This window comes from Trachypithecus francoisi, unplaced genomic scaffold (genome assembly GCF_009764315.1).
Source record: "Trachypithecus francoisi isolate TF-2019V2 unplaced genomic scaffold, Tfra_2.0 Lachesis_group16, whole genome shotgun sequence".
NCBI lineage: Eukaryota > Metazoa > Chordata > Mammalia > Primates > Cercopithecidae > Trachypithecus > Trachypithecus francoisi.
This window is the reverse complement of record NW_022681461.1, coordinates 49271198-49292890: the sequence shown is the minus strand read 5'-3', so window position 1 is coordinate 49292890 and position 21693 is coordinate 49271198. Positions and strand designations below refer to the sequence as shown.

Genomic DNA, 21693 nt, shown 5'->3' with positions numbered 1-21693 from the left:
CGAGACCAGCCGGACCAACTTGGAGAAACCCCGTCTCTACTAAAAATACAAAATTAGCTGGGTGTGGTGGCACATGCCTGTAATCCCAGCTACTCAGGAGGCCAAGGCAGGAGAAGGGCTTGAACCCGGGAGTCGGAGGTTGCAGTGAGCGGAGATCGCACCATTGCACTCCAGCTTGGGCAATAAGAGTAAAACGCTGCCTCAAAAAAAAAAAAGAAAGAAAGAAAATTTAGTTTGTGTACTTTTCCTTCCTTCCCAAAGTCTAAATTAATTCACAGTTTTAAAGCTATAAACAAGATTTCTTTTTTTATTTACATATATTTTTTTAATTTTTCCTCATCCCAACTAGAAAAGGAAAGACAAGATTTCTTCAGCCCCTCACCCCTTTTTTTGGACCCAGGGTCTCTCTCTGTCACCCAGGCTGGAGTGCAGTGGCACAAACAGGGTTCACTGCAGCCTTGACTTCCAGGGCTCAAGCAGTCCTCCCACCTCAGCCTCCCAAGTAGCTGAGACTGTAGGCCCATGCCAACCACCCACCCACACCCCACTAATTTTTGGGGGGGATAGGGGAAGATATAAAGTCTCACTATATTGCCCAGGCTAGTCTTGAACACCTGAGCTCAAGCAGTCCTCTCACCTCAGCCTCCCAAAACTCTGGGGATTACAGACACGAGGCACTGCGCCCAACCAAGACAAGATTTCTTAATGGACACATTTATTTCATTAACACTCAGGGATTCAGAGTTTTTTTGTTTTTGTTTGTTTGTTTCTCTCTTTTTTTATGGCACCCACGGAAATGAAAAATGGATGAAGCCAGTATCTCTCTTCCACTTGACTTGATTTTTGTCACTTTGCAATGGAAGGCTTAGGATTTTCTTTAATTTTTCTCACTATCTTTATCGTCCTATAGATTTACCATAGATTTTTCACTGCCATTTTCTGCCAAAAATGTCATAGAATGAACTTGAATGTTTTGGGACTAATTTTTAATCTGAGTTAACTGTTCTTAGATCTGGAAGTTCTTGATGCAGCAACCTTCTCAATTGCAAGCTTAGGGGCCCAGAACTAAAATAAGTTCATTTTAAATTTTGTTTTTTATATATGTATATATATACATGTATGTGTGTGTGTGTGTGTGTATATATATATATATTTTTTTTTTTTTTTTTTTTTTTTCTTGAGACAGAGTCTTGCTCTATTGCCCAGGCTGGAGTGCAATGGCGTCATTTTGGCTCACTGCAACCTCCACCTCCCAGGCTCAAGCGATTCTCCTGCCTCAGCCTTCCAAGTAGCTGGGAGTACAGGTGTGCGCCACCACGCCTGGCTAATTTTTTGTATTCCTTTTTTTTTTTTGGTAGAGACAGGGTTTTGCAACATTGCCCAGGCTGGTCTCAAACTCCTGAGCTCAAACAATCCGCCTGCTTCCTGGCCACCCAAAGTGCTAGGATTCCAGGTGTGAGCCACCGTACCCGGTCTCATTTTAAATTTTAATATAAAGGCTGGGCGCCGTGGTTCACGCTTGTAATCCCAGCACTTTGGGAGACTGAGGCGGGTGGATCACTGGAGGTTGGGAGTTCGAGACCAGCCTGACCAATATGGTGAAACCCCGCCTCTACTTAAAAATACAAAAATTAGGCCAGGCGTGGTGGCTCACGCCTGTAATCCCAGCACTTTGGGAGGCCGAGGCAGGCGGATCACAAGGTCAGGAGAGCAAGACCATCCTGGCTAACAAGGTGAAACCCCATCTCTACTAAACATTCAAAAAATTAGCCAGGCATAGTGGCGGGCGCCTGTAGTCCCAGCTACTCGGTAGGTAGGCTGAGGCAGGAGAATGACGTGAACCCGGGAAGCAGAGCTTGCAGTGAGCCTAGATCGCGCCACTGCACTCCAGCCTGGGCGACAGAGCAAGACTCTGTCTCAAAAAAAAAAAAAAAAAAACGAAAATTAGCCAGATGTGGTGGTGGGTGCCTGTATAATAATAATAATTGATGAATGCCTGGCATAAATCAGTCTATGCTTCCCTCACTTTCTTTCACTCTGTCCTTGGGTAAGGTACTTAACTTTTCCTCATCTATAAAGTAAGTAGAATGATATTCACAAAGAAGATCATTTATTAATTTACAATAAGCTATAAATATTAAACACATCAGTTCAGAAATCAATAATCAGCACATGTGATAGGCAGCCTCTCAGTATGGTCTATAACAATTCCTGCCTCCTGCCATTTGTACTCTTGTGTAATCCCCTCCTATTGAGTGTGGGGTGAAATTATTGACTGGTTTCTAACACACTGAGTACTTCAAAACTGATGGGATATCGCTTAACAGGATGAAATGATAAAAGACTGTGACTTCAGTCTTGAGTTCTCTGTCTCATCCTCTTGGATTGCTTGCTCTTGGGGAAACTAGCTACGATGCCATCAGATTTCCTCGTGATTTAGATTAGAAGTGGATCCTCCCCAAACTGAGCCTTGAGATGACTACGGCCTCAGCCAACGTCTTGATCGCAGCATCCTGAGAGACCCTGATCCAGATCACCCAGCTAAGCCACTCCCGGATTCTTTACTCACAGAAACTGTGAGGTAATAAATGTTTCTTCTTTCCAGCTGCAAAATTTGGGGATAATTTGTTACGTGACAACACATAACTAACAAGACACAATAGTACCTGGAAGGTAGCAAGTGCTCAATAATGGTAGCTCTTCTTTTAGTGAATATGATTGGATCATTCAGCATATGACTTGGCGTCCTGTAATGCTGATCCAAGCTCACTTTAATACCACAATGATAGTGTTTACAATTGCAATAAGAAAAAGTATCTAGGAAAAGTGGAAAGACTGACTTTTCTTTTTTTTTTTTTTTTTGAGACGGAATCTTGCTCTGTCACCCAGGCTATAGTGCAGTGGCACAATCTCGGCTCATTGCAAGCTCTCCCTCCTGGGTTCATGCCATTCTCCTGCCTCAGCCTCCTGAGTAGCTGGGACTACAGGCGCCCGCCACCTCGCCCGGCTAGATTTTTTGTATTTTTAGTAGAGATGGGGTTTCACCGTATTAGCCAGGATGGTCTCGATCTCCTAACCTCGTGATCCGCCCGCCTCAGCCTCCCAAAGTGCTGGGATTACAGACATGAACCACTGCGCCCTGCCGGGCCAGAAAGACTGACTTTATCTCATCTTTTTTTTTTTTTTTTTGAGATAGAGTCTCGCTCTGTCACCCAGGCTGGAGTGCAGTAGCCGGATCTCAGTTCACTGCAAGCTCCACCTCCCAGGTTTATGCCATTCTCCTGCCTCAGCCTCCCGAGTAGCTGGGACTACATGCGCCCGCCACCTCACCCAGCTAGTTTTTTGTATTTTTTAGTAGAGACGGGGTTTCACCGTGTTAGCCAGGATGGTCTCGATCTCCTGACCTCATGATCTGCCCGTCTCAGCCTCCCAAAGTGCTGGGATTACAGGCTTGAGCCACCGCACCCGGCCCTCATCTGTTATTTATAAACCACCTTTGATGAAAGAGAAATTTGTTAAGACTGTGCTTCGTATGATGTCTAGGATTTGCTTCAAAATAATCCATGGGGTATGGGGAGGAGTGCGGGAAAGAGAAGGGAGTAGGCAGGGGGTGGGTAAAAAAGATTAGACACGTGTGGAAGTTGGGTGATTGGTACCTCAGAGTTCCTTTCCTCTGTATGGCTTTTTAAATTTTTCTGTAATAAAAAAGTTTTCTTTTTTAAGTATTTTATGGAATCAGAAATTTGGAGCTGAACTCCAATCTTTAGAGATCATCTATTCTAATTAACTGATTTGATAAGATGAGGAAATTAAGGCCCAGCCAAATTTACTGACTTATCCAGAGTCTCCCAGTCTCATTTTTGATGATTTCATATTTAGATATTGAGGAGAAATTACTCACTTCAAAGTTCTTTTGATTGATTGATTGATTGATTGATTGATTGCCAGCCTCAGAAGTCACATAGCTCTTTATCTCACCCAATAACTTGTTCGAGATTTCCTAGGAGAGCCTCCGCAGCATAAAAATTCAAGGCTGTTCTCCACTTCCCGATATGTAATCTGCATGTGGTAGACTGGCAAGTTATTTGGCTCTGGTCCCCCAATGCACTAATTTTAGAAAACATAGTATTTGAAGGCCCAGTGCTTCACACCTGCAGGTATTCTTAGCCACTGTTTTAGATTTTTAAGTAAAATAACATCAACAAACACTGAATCTGTTTTATTAAACACTAAATCTCCTATTTAAATGACCCAGAATATCCTACCCTTCACAGGGAGTGTTAGCATACTCTTCTCTTTGTGCTCCCCTCCCATATCTTATCTGGCTAGGACTCTGTCTCAGCATTATCAAAGTGGGCTAGAGTCTCTTGGTACTCAGCACATTCTTTATCTAGCTTTCTTTTCTAGGCTTACAAGCCAAATGTGGCTGGGCAAGGAGTGGGAAGGACTATCACGAGGCTCCTCATCTTGAATGGGAGGAGAGTAAGTGATCTTGAGAACAGTATCTTAATAGGTCATAAAGAAGAGCAGGGAGTTAGCAGAGGGAGGAAAACAGAGAAAGGAGTAATGGGCAGGAAGATAGTCTGTATAAGTATCTGAGACATAAGACCTGCTACCCATAGCTGGCCTTTTTTTTTTTTGAAACGGAGTTTCGCTCTTATTGTCCAAACTAGAGTGCACTGGTGCGATCTCGGCTCGCTGCAACTTCCACCTCCAGGTTCAAGTGATTCTTATGCCTCAGCCTCCCGAGTAGCTGGCATTACAGGGGTGTGCCACCACGCCTGGCTAATTTTTTGTATTTTTAGTAGAAACGGGGTTTTACCATGTTAGCCAGGCTGATCTCAAACTTAGGTGATCCGCCCGCCACGGCCTACCAAAGTGCTAGGATTACAGGCGTGAGCCACTGCGCCCAGCCCATAGCTGGCTTTTATAGGCTCTTAAAGTATTTTATGTGGATAGAACAGTCCTCTGTCCTCCATCTTTCCCCACTATTGGGTATTAGTGTCTGTGCTGACTTGAATACTACTTTAGCATTTACCTCCAAATATGGCCAATTACCCTAAGTGGCACTTGTCCACATCTGTCTACAATAGCTAACTATGTTCCTGTGTCCCACCTTAGAGGACTGTTGTTTGTCCTGACTGAGCTTGATTCTTACCTGCTTCCTTGAACCCCTTTTTCTGGGCCTCAGTTCTGATATTCGTCACATCATAACAAATTGTCCTGACTGTAGATGCAGAAATATATGTGTTATTTCAAAGATTACACCCGGTGAACTAGCTCCCGCTTATAATCCCAACATGTTGGGAGGTTGCAGCAGGAGGATTCATTGAGCTTGGGAGTTCAAGACCAGCCTAGGCAACATACCAAGACCTTGTCTCTACTGAAAAAAAAAAAAAAAATCCAAAAAAAATTAGCCATTTGTAATGATGCACACCTGCAGTCCCAGCTACCCAGGAGGCTGAGTCAGGAGGATCGCTTGAGTCTAAGAGGTCATGGCTGCAGTGAGCGGAGATCTTGCCACTGCACTCAAGCCTGGGTGACAGAGCAAGATTTTGTCTCAAAAACAAAACAAAAAAAAGATTAAATTTTAAAAATACTAGCATTCGTTTTGGCCAGGCATGGTGGCTCACACCTATAATCCCAGCACTTTGGGAGGCCACGGTGGGTGGATCACAAGGTCAAGAGATTGAGACCATCCTGACCAACATGGTAAAATCCCATCTCTACTAAAAATACAAAAGTTAGCCAGGTGTGGTGGCGTGCACCTGTAGTCCCAGCTACTGAGGAGGCTGAGGCAGGAGAATTGCTTGAATCTGCGAGGTGGATGCTGCAGTGAGCTGAGATCACACCACTGCACTCCAGCCTGGCAATAGAGCGAGACTCTGTCTCAAAAATAAATAAATAAGCCGGGCGCGGTGGCTCAAGCCTGTAATCCCAGCACTTTGGGAGGCCAAGACGGGCGGATCACGAGATCAGGAGATCGAGACCATCCTGCCTAACACGGTGAAACCCCGTCTCTACTAAAAAATACAAAAAACTAGCCGGACGAGGTGGCGGGTGCCTGTAGTCCCAGCTACTCGGGAGGCTGAGGCCGGAGAATGGCGTAAACCCAGGAAGCGGAGCTTGTAGTGAGCTGAGATCCGGCCACTGCACTCCAGCCCGGGCAACAGAGGGAGACCCCGTCTCAAAAAATAAATAAATAAATAAATAAATAAATACTGTATTATAGAAAACAAAGCAATAATACATAAACAAAAATAGTAGTACAGTAAACTTTTCTGTATCCATCACCCACCTTCAACAATTATGTTAATCTTTTTTTTTTTTTTCTGAGACAGAGTTCGCTCTGTCACCCAGGCTGTAGAGCAGTGGGGCTATCTTGCTTCACTGCAACCTCCACTTCCCAGGCTCAAGCAGTTCTCCTGCTTCAGCCTCCTGAGTAGCTGAGATTACAGGTGCCCACCACCACACCCAGCTAGTTTTTGTATTTTTAGTAGAGATGGGCTTTCGCGGTGTTGGCCAGGCTGGTCTCGAACTCCTGACCTCAACTGATCTGCCCGCCTCTGCCTCCCAAAGTGCTAGGATTACAGGCATGAGCCACCGTGCCTGGCTAACTCATGTTAATCTTGTGTTGTGTATATTTCCACCCACTCCTCACTCCCCCAAGTATTTTGAAACAAATACATATTATTTTATTTTTAAATATTTCAGTGTATATCTCTAAAATATAAAAATGTTTTGTTTTTGTTTTTTTGAGGCAGAGTCTCGCTCTGGGCTGGAGTACAGTGGCGCAATCTCAGCTCACTGCAATCTCTGCCTCCCAGGTTCAAGCGATTCTCCTGCCCCAGCCTTCAGAGTACCTGGGACTACTGGTGTGCACCACCATGCTCAGCCAAGTTTTGTATTTTTAGGAGAGACGGGGTTTCACCACATTGGCCAGGCTGGTCTTGAACTCTTGATCTCAAGGGATCCACCCATGTCAGCCTCCCAAAATGCTGGGATTACAGGTGTGAGCCACTGTGCCTGGCCTATTTGTTTATTTTTTTATTTTAGAGATAAGAGTCTTGGTCTGTTGTCCAGGCTGGAATGCAGCAGAGTAGTTATACCTCACTGCATCCTTCAACTCCTGGGTTCGAACAATCCTACCATCTCAGCTTCCCAAGCAGCTGGGACTACACGTATAAACCACCATGCCAGCTAAGATAAAGGCCATTATTATTATTGTTGTTATTTTGAGACAGTCTCACTTTGTCACCCAAGCCAAGTGCAGTGGCACAATCACAGTTCACTGCAGCCTTGACCTCCCGGGCTCAAGCTACCTTCCCACCCCAGCCTCACAAGCAGCTAGGACAACAGGCATGCACCACCACATCTGGCCAAGTTTTGTACTTTTTGTAGATACAGGGTTTCACCATGTTGCCCAGGCTGATCTGGAACCCCTGGGCTCAAGCAGTCCTCCCAGCTTGGCCTCCTAAAGTGCTGGGATTATAGGTGTGAGCCCACATCCAGCCTGGTTCTGCTTTTCACTGGACAAATATTTATTGAGCATTTACTGTGTGTCAGGCATAGGAACAGGAGTTGGATATACAGTGGATCCGTACTATTCATGGATTCCATACTTGTGAATTTACCTACTTTCTAAAATTTATTTGTAAGCTAAAACTCAATACATATGGCATTTTCAGTCACTCATGGGCACGTATAAAGAAGCAGAAAATTTGAGTCACTCAGCCAGGTGTGGTGGCTTATGCCCGGTCCCAGTGACTTATACCTTGGTCCCAGCTACTTGGGAGGCTGAGGCAGGGGAATGGTGTGAACCCAGGAGGCGGAGCTTGCAGTGAGCTGAGATCGTGCCACTGTACTCCAGCCTGGGTGACAGACCGAGACTCTGTGTCAAAAAAAAAAAGGGCAGGTTTCTCAGACCTCATTGCACATTAGGGTCATTTAGGGATCTTTTAAAAAGTCTGAAGCAACATCTCATACCAATTAAATCACAATTTATTGGGTTGGGACACAAGCATCAGTATTTTTTAAAGCTCACAAGTGATTCTAATGGACAGATAAATTTGAGAGGCCCTGAGCTAGAGTCATCTGAGAAGGCATCAAGGAATGGGATTTGGAGTGATTCTTGAAGCATAGATGGAATTTGATTAGCTGGAAAGAACGTGGAAATTTTGATGAAAATATTCCTAATAATAATTATAGCAAATTGCCATTTCCATTTTGATCAGGACAAATGGTTTGTAAAGGTTACTGGATAAAAGGAATAAAGTGTCATCATTATTCAAATAAATAAAATATTGTTCAATACAGCCAAATTTCTAAGATTTAACAAACAAATACATTAAAAAATATTCACAACTGAGCTCAGTGGCAGTGGCTCACACCCTAATCCCAGCACTTTGGAAGGCTGTGGCAGGAGGATTATTTGAGCCCAGGAGTTTGAGGTTACAGTGAGCTATGATGGCATCATCACACTCCAGCCGGGGCAACAGAGCAAGACCCTGTCTCAAAAAAAAAAAAAAAGAAGAGACTGCATTTCCCAAAAATAGCTAGTTTTTTTGTTTTAATTTTGCCAGGCACAGTGATCCACACCTGTAATCCCAGCAATTTGGGAGGCCAAGGCAGTCAGACTGCTTGACCTCAGGCGTCCAAGACCAGCCTGGACAACGCGGCAAAACCGCATCTCTACAAAAAATACAAAAATTCGCTGGGCATACTGGCATACTCCTGTAGTCCCAACTACTTGAGAGGCTGAGCTGGGAGGATGGCTTGAGCCCTGAAGGTGGAGATTGCACCACTGCATTCCTGCCTACGTGACAGAGCCAGACCTTGTCTCAAAAAAAAAAAAAAAAGATTTGTAATATTATAAACTGAAGAGCCTAGGCCAGGCATGGTGGCTTATGCCTATAATCCTAACACTTTGGGAGGCCAAGGCAGGCGGATTGCCTGAGCTCAGGAGTGTGAGACCAGCCTGGGCAACATGGCAAAACCCCATCTCTACTAAAAACACAAAAACTTAGCTGGACATGGTGGTACACACCTGTAATCCCAGCTACTTGGGAAGCTGAGGTGGGAGGATCACTTGAACCGGGAGGCAAGAGGTTGCAATGTGCCAAGATCGCACCACTGCACTCTAGCGTGGGCGACAGAGTGAGACTCTGTCTCAAATAAATAAATAAATAGTCTATTGATGGGGAGCCATGTGTAACCTGTATCACTGATCATTTTGAGATTTCTGTTTAAATAGTTATGTATAAAGTTGATTTGAGGAAAAATAATGTGTTAATTGTTATTTCATAGCTATGTAGAAAATTCTTAGGCTTCATAGAACTAGACTATTACAATTCTTTGTTGGAAAGGGAGTCCTTCCTAGAATAAGTTCTTGATTTTAAATTATTTTCCTATAACATTGTGTCTTAAGAGCATTACAAGGTTGGAAGAAGCAGGGAATAGCACTCAAAAATAAAACAGAATAATCAGTTTCTCAAGGAGTCTGTTTGTCCTGCTGGCAGCAGCCCTCTTCAAACACATTTCTTACTAATATGGTTTTAACTGTAATGGAGATGTGCTGCCAAAGGCAGCACATATACTAATTGTAATGGAGATAAATTTGGATTTAAGATAAAATTTTCCCTACCAGGTGTCTTACTAAAGTTTGTCACTTTCTCCTTTTTATGAAAGTGCCAAGTTTTAGACTATGTGCAAAAATTTCAGCCAGCCTGCTTTCTGTGAGATTAATTTTCCTACCTGGCAAGGTGACATTTAGCGAAACTGGCAATATACATTATTCATAAGTGTCTTTATTTTTCCAAATAATGGCAATTATAATGGTTTAACCTTGTGACAGGCACTTCAGACAACATGGACTAACAGATGTGAGTTCATATTCTGGCTCTGTAGTTTACCAGCTTGGACTTGAGCAAGTTTGCCTAACCTCTCAGGTTAAGTACTTAGCTTGCAGTATTGTTGAAAGATTAAATGAAAACCAAATAAAATTCATTAGGCATTTTCATTATCACCTCACTGCCATTTCTCTCCATCTTAATACTGGCTTCCGTCTCTTCCTGCCAGCGTTGCTGCCATCTCAATTAGATATTCTACTTCACAGTTCAAACTTCCTCCAACAACTTGACCATTCCTCCTTCTCGACAGACTCCTCTCCAATTGAGGTCTTGGGATTAAGGGCTAGAATATGTTTGACATATAGAAAGGTACAAAATGCATATCAGATTAATGGCTCAGTGATGTGGCAGGAATAGTTGTCTCCACCACTGCCCTCAAAGCAGAATCAAAAAGAACACTGATAAGTGGCCTCTTTCAACTTACAGCAATGAATACAAGATAGGTGGAACAAACCATTTTTAGTCCAAGCTTCATTAGATAATACTAACTTGGAGCACGACAGGGTTACATCAGCAAGAATAAGGTAGCAACTTGTAACACTCAGTGTAATGAATTAGGAGTAAAACTGTCTGTATTTAAATCCCAGCTCCACCATTTGCTGTGTAATGTCTCTGAGCTTTGGTCTTTGCATCTGTGAAATGCAAATAGTAATAATAGTACTAATAGTAACTGATGTATTTTACTGTTATTGTAAGGCTGTTTTTTTTTTTTTTTTTTTTTGAGATGAGTTTCACTCTTGTTGCCCTAGCTGGAGTACAATGGCACGATCTCGGCTCACTGCAACCTCTGCCTCCCAGGGGCAAGTGATTCTCCTGCCTCAGCCTCCCAAGTAGCTGGAACTACAGGCATGCACCACCACACCCGGCTAATTTTTGTATTTTTGGTAGAGATGGGGTTTCACCATGTTGGCCAGGCTAGTCTGGAACTCCTGACCTCAGGTAATCTGCCCACCTCAGCCTCCCAGAGTGCTGGGATTATAAGCATGAGCCACCACACCTGGCCTGTAAGGCTTATTAGAGGGTTTTTTTGTTTTGTTTTGTTTTGTTTTGTTTCTATGAGACAGAGCCTTGCTCCATCGCCCGGGCTGGAGTGCAGTGGCGCCATCTCAGTTCACTGCAACCTCCGCCTCCCAGGTTCAAGCGATTCTCCTGCCTCAGCCTCCAGAGTAGGTGGGGTTACAGGCATGTGCCACCACGCCTGGCTAATTTTTGTATTTTTAGTAGAGAGGGGGTTTCTCCATGTTGGCCAGGCTGGTCTCGAACTCCTGACCTCAAATGATCCACCTGGCTTGGCCTCCCAAAGTGCTGGGATTACAGGTGTGAGCCACCGTGCCAGGCCTAGAGTTGTTTGTTTGTTTGTTTGTTTGTTTGTTTTGAGACAGAGTTTCGTTCTTGTTGCCCAGGCTGGAGTGCAGTGCTGCGATCTTGGCTGACCACAACCTCTGCCTCCCAGGTTCAAGCGATTCTCTTACCTCAGCCTCCCGAGGGATTACAGGCGTGTGCCACCACAAACGGCTAATTTTGTGTTTTTAGTACAGATGGAGTTTCTCCATGTTGGTCAGGCTGGTCTCAAACTCTCGACCTCAGGTGATCCGCCCGCCTCAGCCTCCCAAAGTGCTGGGATTGCAGGCGTGAGCCACCACATCCAGCCTTAGAGTTTTTATAAGAATTAAATAAAATAGGCCAGGTGTGGACTATTCTATTTTCAAATGTGACCTTCTCAGAGAGGTCACATTTGAAAAGAGACATGAATGAATTAGCTTACAGAAGATACCTGGGAGAAGAGTATGCTGAGTAGAGGTATGGGAATGGGAAGGTATTCATGTGACTAAAATGCACTGGGCAACTAAGAAGGGTAGGCAATGATACCTACAGCAGTGCACTAGAGGGGGAAGGTGCTCACCTGGAGGGGAGAGAGTTCCTAGATTTTTGGCATAGCATCCACACCATTCTATGCCTTAATCCAGAGAAACTGTCCCAGGTACCCTGGGAGAAAGAGATTTGGAGATGGAAAAAGCAGCTATGCATTCTAATCATTTTACACATCTCAACACAAATGGGGAAGCTGTTTTCTTCATTTTAACATAGCAACAGGTAGAGACAGGACAACTACCACTATATGGTGGCAGGGGACATCAACCAACTGATCCAGAGCTGAGACAGGCCAGAAACTAGAGCAGAAAAAATCCTATGTTTCAAATTGGAGGAAAAGAAGGCTGTTTTTTTTTTTTTTTTTTTAAATATGTGATAGAGTTTTGTAAGACACATTAAATAGAAGCAGCTACCTATGGCTGAGATGCCAGTGGTTTTACTGGTGCGTTATGATAAAGAGTTTCAATAACATTGAGTGCCTATCAGCCAAACATTCCAGAGAGGTGCCAGAATAAAAAGAAGTAACATTGTGTTAGGCGCTGTAACTCTTTTGTTTTTCTGAGACAGAGTCTCGCTTTGTTGCCCGGGCTGGAGTGCAGTGGCGCGATCTCGGGATCAGGAGTTCGAGACCAGCCTGGCCAACATGGTGAAACCCCATCTTGACTAAAAATACAAAAAAATTAGCCAGGTGTGTAGGCACGCACCTGTAGTCCCAGCTACTTAGGAGGCTGAGGCAAGAGAATAGCTTGAACCCTGGAGGGAGAGGTTGCAGTGAGCCAAGATCACGCCACTGCACTCCAGCTTGGGTGACAGAGCAAGACTCCGTCTCAAAAAAAAAAAAAGGGGGGCCAAGAGCAGTGGCTCACACCTGTTACCCCAGCACTTTGGGAGGCTGAGACAGGTGGATCACCTGAGGTCAACAGTTCGAGACCAGCCTGGCCAACATGGTAAAACCCCATCTCTACTAAAAAAAAAAAAAAATACAAAAATTAACTGGGCATGGTGGTGTGCACCTGTAATCCCGGCTACTCGGGAGGCTGAGACAGGAGAATGGCTTGAACCTGGGAGGTGGAGGTTGCAGTGAGCCGAGATCACACCATTGCACTCCAGCCTGGACGACAAGAGCGTAACTCCATCTCAAACAAAACAAAACAAAAAAGTTTAAAACTTGAATTGCTTTAATATCTCAGTTTATTGCAACCTCTGCCTCCCAGGTTCAAGCAATTCTCTGCCTCAGCCTCCTGAGTAGCTGGGATTACAAGCGCCCACCACCATACCTGGCTAATTTTTTGTATTTTTAGTAGAGACAGGGTTTCACTATCTTGGCCAGGCTGCTCTTCAATTCCTGACCTCGTGATCCATCCGCCTCAGCCTCCCAAAGTGCTTGGATTACAAGCATGAGCCACTGCACCCGGCCCAGAATATTTTCATTAAGGGCAACTCTTTGGATTTGGGCACTGTATTGCTTTATACGTGAATAAAAATGTGATAAACAATAATAATTATAATAACTGCCAGGAGGTTTGATAATTACATTATAGCTGTTGATTCAGTTAAGACTCACAAGAACCCTGTGAGGTAGGTATTATTTTCTCTATAGATAAGGAATTTGGAATTCAGAGAGTAAGTAACTTGCTCAAGTCCACAGCAACCTTCAGCCTAAATGTGATCCCAGGTCTATCTGACTCTAGAGCCCTGGCACATTATCAATATTGCTCTTCTAAGAAGGAACATTCTTATATGAACTGACTAAACACTGGCAGAAGAAACTTCCAGGGAGCCGGGGGTGGTTGCTAATGCCTATAATCCCAGCACGTTGGGAGGCTGAGGCAGATAGATCACTTAAGGCCAGGAGTTCTGTCTCACAGAGTTCCGTCTCAAAAATAATTTTTTTTAAAAAGCAGGGATTCTAGCAGCTGACCTCTAGTGCTTTCATCTACCCCAAAGTTAGTACACCTAGAATTGTTACCCCTTACTTGAATTAGAAATATTATTAGTTGTAATTTATATTTAAAAATGAACAGGGCTGGGTGCAGTGGCTCACACCTGTTATCCCAGCACTTGGGGAGGCCAAGGCTGGAGGATCACTTGGGCTTAGGAGTTGGAGACCAGCCCAGGCAACATAGTGAGACATTGTCTCTACAAAAATATTTATTTATTTATTTATTTATTTATTTATAGATGGAGTTTCACTCTTATTGCCCAGGCTGGAGTGCAGTGGTGCAACCTCGGCTCACTGCAACCTCTGCCTCCCGGGTTCAAGCAATTCTCCTGCCTCACCCTCCCGAGTAGCTGGGATTACAGACACCTGCCACCATGCCCGACTAATTTTTTGTATTTTTAGTAGAGATGGGGTTTCATCATGTTAGCCAGACTGGTCTCGTACTCCCGACCTCAAGTGATCCACCCGCCTCAGCCTCCCAAAGTGCTGGGATTGCAGGCATGAGCCACCGCGCCTGGCCAAAGAATTTAAAAATTAGAGCTAGGCATGGTGGCACACGGCTATCGTCCCAGCTACTTGGATGGCTAAATGGGGAGGATTGCTTGAGCCCAGGAGGTTGAGGCTGCAGTGAGCCGTAATTGCACCACTGCACTTAAACTTGGGTAACACATGTACTCTGAGTTCCGGGAAAACCCACACATCTAATTAACTTTGGGACTTTAATGTTCCTGTTAATGCCACCTAAATCAACCCTTTGGCCATGACCTATGTTGGCCAATCAAAACTCAGCAACCAGGCCGGGCATAGTGACTCACACCTGTAATCCCAGTACTTTGGGAGGCTGAGGTAGACAGATCGTTTGAGCTCAGGAGTTCCAGACCAACCTGTGTACCGTGGTGAAACCCTGTCTCTACCCCAAAAAAATACAAAAATTAGCTGGACATAATGGTGCCTGCCTGCAGTCCCAGCTATTTGGGAGACTGAGGCGACAGGATGGCTTGAGCCTGGGAGGTGGAGGTTGTGGTGAACCAAGATTGTGCCACTGCACTCCAGCCTGGGCAACCTGATCTAAAAAATTATACACCCACACACATATATGTGCATATATATGCCCACACATATATGTACATATACACACAAATATATGTGTTTTACATACACACACATATATGCACCAGAAGATTGCTTTTTAAATTTGTGTGAATATTAATATGCATACACATATGTGTAGAAAAAACACCACAAAGACTGATGAGGTCTTCAATTTGCTTAACTGTATATTCAGCGTGCACGTATTACAGTTATCTAGTGAAAGCTATAAAATGCTTAAATGAAGACTAGGTTTTAGAATAAGTTAAAAAATAAGTCTATCAGAAGTAGATTCTGAAGGAAACAAAAGCAAACAGAACAGCTGGATTTCTATTGGTAAGGGAGGTTGCTCTTTTTAAAAGAAAAATAGCAAATGATTCCCTGTGGATCTGGAACTTACTCTGTCAAACTAAGGATGTTTTTGTGACTATCATCTCTTTATTCTAATGCCAAGTGGAAAGAGAACAAAGCAATGAGAGGAAACTGATAAAAACCTTTAGCTGATCAAGGTGGGGAATTAGGAAAACTAAACCTAAATAAACTCTTGAAGTAATTTTGTGGAGCAAGAGAATAGTCTAAACTTGATTATGATGAAGAAAATCCTTACAGAGTTCATGCTACCAGAAGAATTTTGAGACTACATTGGCATGAAGTGTGGGGACTATAACGAATTATATGACCGGGCGCGGTGGCTCTTGCCTGTAATCCCAGCAGTTTGGGAGGCTGAGTCTGGCAGATGACTAGGTCAGGAGATCGAGACCATCCTGGCCAGCACAGTGAAACCCCGTCTCTACTAAAACTACAAAAACTTAGCCAGGAGTGGTGGCGCGTGTCTGTAGTCCCAGCTACTCGGGAGGCTGAGGCAGGAGAATCGAACCCGGGAAGCGGAGGTTGCAGTGAGACGAGATCACGCCACTGCACTCCAGCCTGGGCGACAGAGCTAGACTGTCTCAGAAAAGAAAGAAAGAATTATATTCAGAGTCAATTAGAAAGAAGTCAGGTGCAGTGGCTCAAGCTTGTAATCCCAGCACCTTGAAAGGCTGAGGCAAGAGGATTGCTTGAGCCCAGGAGCTCAAGACCAGCCTTGGCAGCATCAGAAGATCCCATCTCTACCAAAAAAAAAAAAAATTAGCCAGGCATGGTGGCATGTGCCTATGCTCCTAGCTACTCAGGATTCTGAGGTAGGAGGATTGCTTAAGCCTGGGAGGTTGAGGCTGCAGTGAGCTGTAATCGCACCACTGTGCTCCAACCTGGGCAACCAACCGAGACCCTGTCTCAAAAAAGCCTTCCTATTCAGTTTGTGCAGATAACTAAGATATGATATATTTTGAAATATGGAAAACGTTTTTGAGACCAATTCTTGCTCTGTAACCCAGGCTGGGGTGCAGTATCATGATCTCGGCCCACTGCAACCTCCACCTCCTGGGTTTGGGCAATTCTCTTGCCTCAGCCTCCCAAGTAACTGGGATTACAAGTGTGCGCCATCACACCCGGCTAATTTTTGTATTTTTAGTAGAGACGGGGTTTCACCATGTTAGCCAGGCTGTTCTCAAACTCCTGACCTCAAGTGATCTGCCCACCTCGGCCTCCCAAAGTGCTGAGATTACAGGCATGAGCCACCGCACCCGACCGGAAAACGTGTTTTTAGCCTGTGTGTTTCCAGTAAAATCTTGCCTGATCTAAGTGTCATCTAAATATGATGTTTAGCCATAACCCGGTATGTATTTTCATATCAGAAAGAAGAAGGTAAAATTGTCTTAATCTGCCTCTTGTTTAACCATTCCTACTCCTGTCTGGACCACATAGCCCTAGTCAACACATAGCCCTACTCAACGCCAAATACTGTTTTTAGCATGAAACCGAAAGGAATAAATAATCACCAGAATGCTGAACTTGAACATTAAAGCTATAATAGGAACATCAAGTTAGCAAAACTATGATTAGTGGGTAAGTGGCTTTTGCAAGGCTGGGCTATTAATGTTATATTTTTGGCAATAGTTTTTTGTAGCATACACATAATTCCTTGTTTGATACAAATGATGACTTCTTCCAAGTGAACACACAGTCATTTCTACCTACAAATATAACTAAAAATTAGTTATCAGGAACTCCTTCTCAATATAGCAATTTAAAATGTGAGGTATACTAATTTATTTGCTTAATGTTGTTTATTAAATACCTATACCGGCTGATTTAATCCATAACATACTATGTAGTCAGGTATCAGGGCTGGCTGCCGGATATGAACCTTTGGCCAAATGAGGGATGAAGTTACTTCGTCTCTCATCCAGCTTTGCCAGACCAACTCTCTTTTTTTTTTTTTTTTTTTTTTTTTTTTTTTTTTTTTTTTTGAGGCAGAGTCTCGCTTTGTCGCCCGGACTGGAGTGCAGTGGCGGGATCTCAGCTCACTGCAAGCTCCGCCTCCCGGGTTTACGCCATTCTCCTGCCTCAGCCTCCCAAGTAGCTGGAACTACAGGCGCCCGCCACCTCGCCCGGCTAGTTTTTGTATTTTTAGTAGAGACGGGGTTTCACCGTGTTAGCCAGGATGGTCTCGATCTCCTGACCTCGTGATCCGCCCGTCTCGGCCTCCCAAAGTGCTGGGATTACAGGCTTGAGCCACCGCGCCCGGCCCAGACCAACTCTCATAGATGACTGTCTACATTTTTAACCCTCTTTAGAAAAATATACAGAAGCTTTACTATTTGAAACCAGTCTTCCTGTACTCCCTTTGTATTCTGAATCTTCCTATTTGTCTTTTCCGTCCTGACAATGTGATTTGTGAACTTAGCTTTGGATTCTGATTTTAGTTTATTTGGTTCTACATCTTTTGGATCCTATCTTTGGCATGTTTTTTAAAATTTTTGTTGCATCGTGGGCTTGTATCTGATTCAAATTCCTGAACTTGACACCCCCAAACTCCACCCACAAACCTTTTAAACCTGTTATTTCTTAAGCCCTAGAGACTAAAACTACAGGGGAAATATTACCTCAGCTAGAAAAGCATCCTTCTTAGTAAAGATATGATCTCTTCTTAGGTGAAGGGTCCTCACACAAAAACATAAATTTGTTAATCCAAAAGACATTATGCAAGAGTTATATGTTTGTACAGGCTTTTCCCCCAACGAGGCAAGAAGAACCTGCTCGGCTAGTTGTCATTGCTGAACTAAGAAAAGACATTCCTGTGATACACACTTGAAATCTGCCTTTCATTGAATGCTCATCTCCTCATTTGCTCCTCAGATACAGACAATTGCCTGCCCAGTTTTGTCTGGTTCACCACTAGTTTAGTAGGGGACACTAAGATTTTCCTGTATCCTACTTCTGTTCTGGTGTCTCACTGTTCACCTTTCCTGATTGTGTCACCACCCATTAGTCCAGATACATGTTCGTCTGCGAACGTATGAATGCACGAGACACCAGGCATATGCTTACTTAACATGAAGTTGCCTAAATGCTCTTATAAAACTTTATTGTGAGTGTATGAATTTAATGCCAACTTGTTTGAATTATAATGTCAATTTTTTTTTTTTTTTTTTTTTTTTTGAGGCGGAGTTTCATTCTTGTTGCCCCGGCTGAAGTGCAATGGTGTGATCACAGCTTACTGCAACCTCCACCTCCCAGGTTCAAGCAGTTCTTCTACCTCAGCCTCCCAAGTAGCTGGTATTACAAGCACGTGCCACCACCTCCGGCTAATTTTTGTATTTTTAGTAGAGACGGGTTTTCACCATGTTGGCCAGGCTGGTCTGGAACTCCTGACCTCAGGTGATCCACCCGCCTCAGCCTCCCAAAGTGCTGGTATTACAGGCATGAGCCACCGCACCCACCTAATGTCAAATTATTAACACTGATATCCTGGGCCCAGAGCTGTTTGAGTTACTTAATCTCTGACTATTTGGGAGTAGCAATATAATGCTGTCTTTCTGGAAATGCAAATACTTCGCTACAATTTGAGAAGATTTTAACCCGATAGATTTCCCACTAGTTTGCAACAGTGCCTGAAATTCCACAAGAAGTATTCATGTCTTTTTGTCTTGAAAGGAACTCAAGCTAGCTATTAAAATGTATTCGTGTGTGTGGGGGGGGGTGGGTGTGTGGGTGTGTGTTTTAAAAGATTAACAATAATTTTCTGGAGATAGTCGAATTACTAATGGTTATTTTTATATTCTTCATACTTTTCCCTATTTTAAAATTTTTCTACAGGGAAGATATACACTTCTATTATCAGAAAAAAAATGCTATAGCAATTTTTATGAGGCCAGGTGTAGTGGCTCACACCTGTAACCCCAACACTTTGGGAGGCTGATTGCTTAAGGCCAGGAGTTTGATATAAGCCTGGGCAACATAGCACGACTCTGTCTCTACAAAATAAAAATTTAAAAAAATTATACCCTCAAGAGGAGAAAAATATAAAGCCATTATCAGATAGCAGCTTATTGAATGTATATTTCTCAAACCTTTTATGTTAATACTAGATAGCTAGAACCCAGACCTTTTCAGAAATAGGCATAAGATCCCAAAAGGAAGTAAATCCTCATATTGATAATGTCTTGTTCTTAAGCAGTGTTTATTCTATTTAATAACACATTCTTTTGTATGTATCAATATTACACTAAAATTTTTCTTTTTTTCAATCCTGAAAGGACCAAAGATAAACTTCCTATTTCCCCAGTATTTGCCCAAGCCTCCCCTGGCAGGACTCACATACAGGGCGTTTTTTACAGCTAATGCTGCTATAAGTAGCATTTCTAAAAGCGTTTCAGAAACTATGCCAGGCGCAGTGGCTCACACTTGTAATCCCAGCTCTTTGGAGGCTGAGGCAAGAGTGTTGCTTGAGCCCAGGAGTTTGAGGCCACAGTGAGCGATGATCATGCCACTGCGCTCCAGCCTGGGTGACAAAGCAAGACCCTTTCTGTAAAAATAAAAAGTATTGGCCGGGTGCGGTGGCTCAAGCCTGTAATCCCAGCACTTTGGGAGGCCAAGGCGGGCGGGTCACGAGGTCAGGAAATGGAGATTATCCTAGCTAACACGGTGAAACCCCGTCTCTACTAAAAAATACGAAAAACTGGCTGGGCAAGGTGATGGGCTCCTATACTCCCAGCTACTCGAGAGGCTGAGGCAGGAGAATGATGTAAACCTGGGAGGCGGAGCTTGCAGTGAGCTGAGATCTAGCCACTGCATTCCAGCCTGGGCAACAGCAAGACTCCGTCTCAAAAAGAAAGAAAGAAATAGGCCGGGCGCGGTGGCTCAAGCCTGTAATCCCAGCACTTTGGGAGGCCGAGACGGGCGGATCACGAGGTCAGGAGATCGAGACCATCCTGGCTAACATGGTGAAACCCCGTCTCTACTAAAAAATACAAAAAAAACTAGCCGGGCGACATGGCGGGCGCCTGTAGTCCCAGCTGCTTGGGAGGCTGAGGCAGGAGAATGGCGTAAACCCAGGAGGCGGAGCTTGCAGTGAGCTGAGACCCGGCCACTGCACTCCAGCCTGGGCGGCAGAGCAAGACTCCGTCTCAAAAAAAAAAAAAAAAAAAAGAAAGAAATAAAAATAAAAAGTATTCCAGAAACTAGAACAGATAAGACAGACCAATATTAGGCTCAAGTTTTCCTCATATTATGGTAAAGTTTAAACTGTTGAACTAGGCTGGGCACAGTGGCTAATGCCTGTAATCCTAGCACTTTGCAAGACTAAGGCAGGAGGATTGCTTGAGCCCAGGAGTTCAAGGCCAGCCTGGGCAGGATAGTGAGAATCTGTCTCTAAAAAAAAAAAAAACATGCCTGGCCAACATGGTGAAACCATGTCTCTACTAAAATACAAAAATTAGCTGGATTTTTTGGTGCACGCCTGTAATCCCAACTACTTGGGAGGTTAAGGCAGAAGAATCACTTGAACCTGGGAGGCAGAGGTTAGAGTGAGCCGAGATTGCCCCACTGCACTCCAGCCTGGGTGACAGAGTGAAACTTCTTTTCTGAAACTTCTCAAAAAAAATAAAAATTAAAAAATAAACTATTGGAAGGGCGCGATGGCTCACGCCTGTAATCCCAGCACTTTGGGAGGCCAAGGCGGGTGGATCACGAGGTCAGGAGATCAAGACCATTCTGGCTAACACGGTGAAACCCCGTCTCTACTAAAAATGCAAAAAATTAGCCGAGCATGGCAGCGGGCGCCTGTAGTCCCAGCTACTTGGGAGGCTGAGGCAGGAGAATGGCGTGAACGCGGGAGGCGGAGCTTGCAGTGAGCCGAGATCGCGCCACTGCACTCCAGCCTAGGCGACTGAGCGAGACTCCATCTCAAAATAAATAAATAAATAAAAATAAACTATTAAAATTCAATTTAAAATAAGTTATGATGATAAACATCATATGATATCAGCTCACACATTATTCATGGTCCTTTTCAGTGTCAGGTAAATTCATCCTTGATTTCATGAAAATCCAGGGATTAGAGTAGTTTCATCTAAGTGCAGCTAATGTCTATTCCATTTTCAGGCATGTTCATGGAGAACATACCTGAAAATGATATGTTCATGGAGAATCAACTTGCCTTTCATTCACTTCAACTTGTTTTTCATTCAAATATTCAGATATTTCATTTCAGATATTTCCTGAGCCATATGTTAGTGCTGGGGATGTTGTGTTGAACAAACCAGGCATGGTTCCTGCCCTCATGGAGTTTACAGTCTAGTGTGTTCCTAGCATACCACCATGCCAATAATGTGCAGTTGTTTTTCTTTTTTTCCAGGAGGGTCTAACTCTGTTGCCTAGGCTAAAGTACAGTGGTGCAATCATAGCTCACTGCAGCCTCCAACTCCTCACTCAAGCAATCCTCTTACCTCAGCCTCCCAAGTAGCTGGGACTACAGGCATGTGCCACCATAATCAGCTA

At 43.9% G+C, this 21693-nt stretch overlaps 1 protein-coding gene across 1 annotated transcript in view; it reads left to right on the top strand.

The window, feature by feature from the left end:
* The window catches only part of LOC117099242 (translation initiation factor IF-2-like), a 30249-nt gene that overhangs the window by 2787 nt on the left and 5769 nt on the right, over positions 1 to 21693 (top strand). The window contains exon 3 of the mRNA XM_033238704.1: positions 2328 to 2581. Coding sequence (XP_033094595.1) covers positions 2328 to 2408 — 81 coding nt within the window. The 3' untranslated portion in view covers positions 2409 to 2581. The remainder of the gene's footprint in view (positions 1 to 2327; positions 2582 to 21693) is intronic.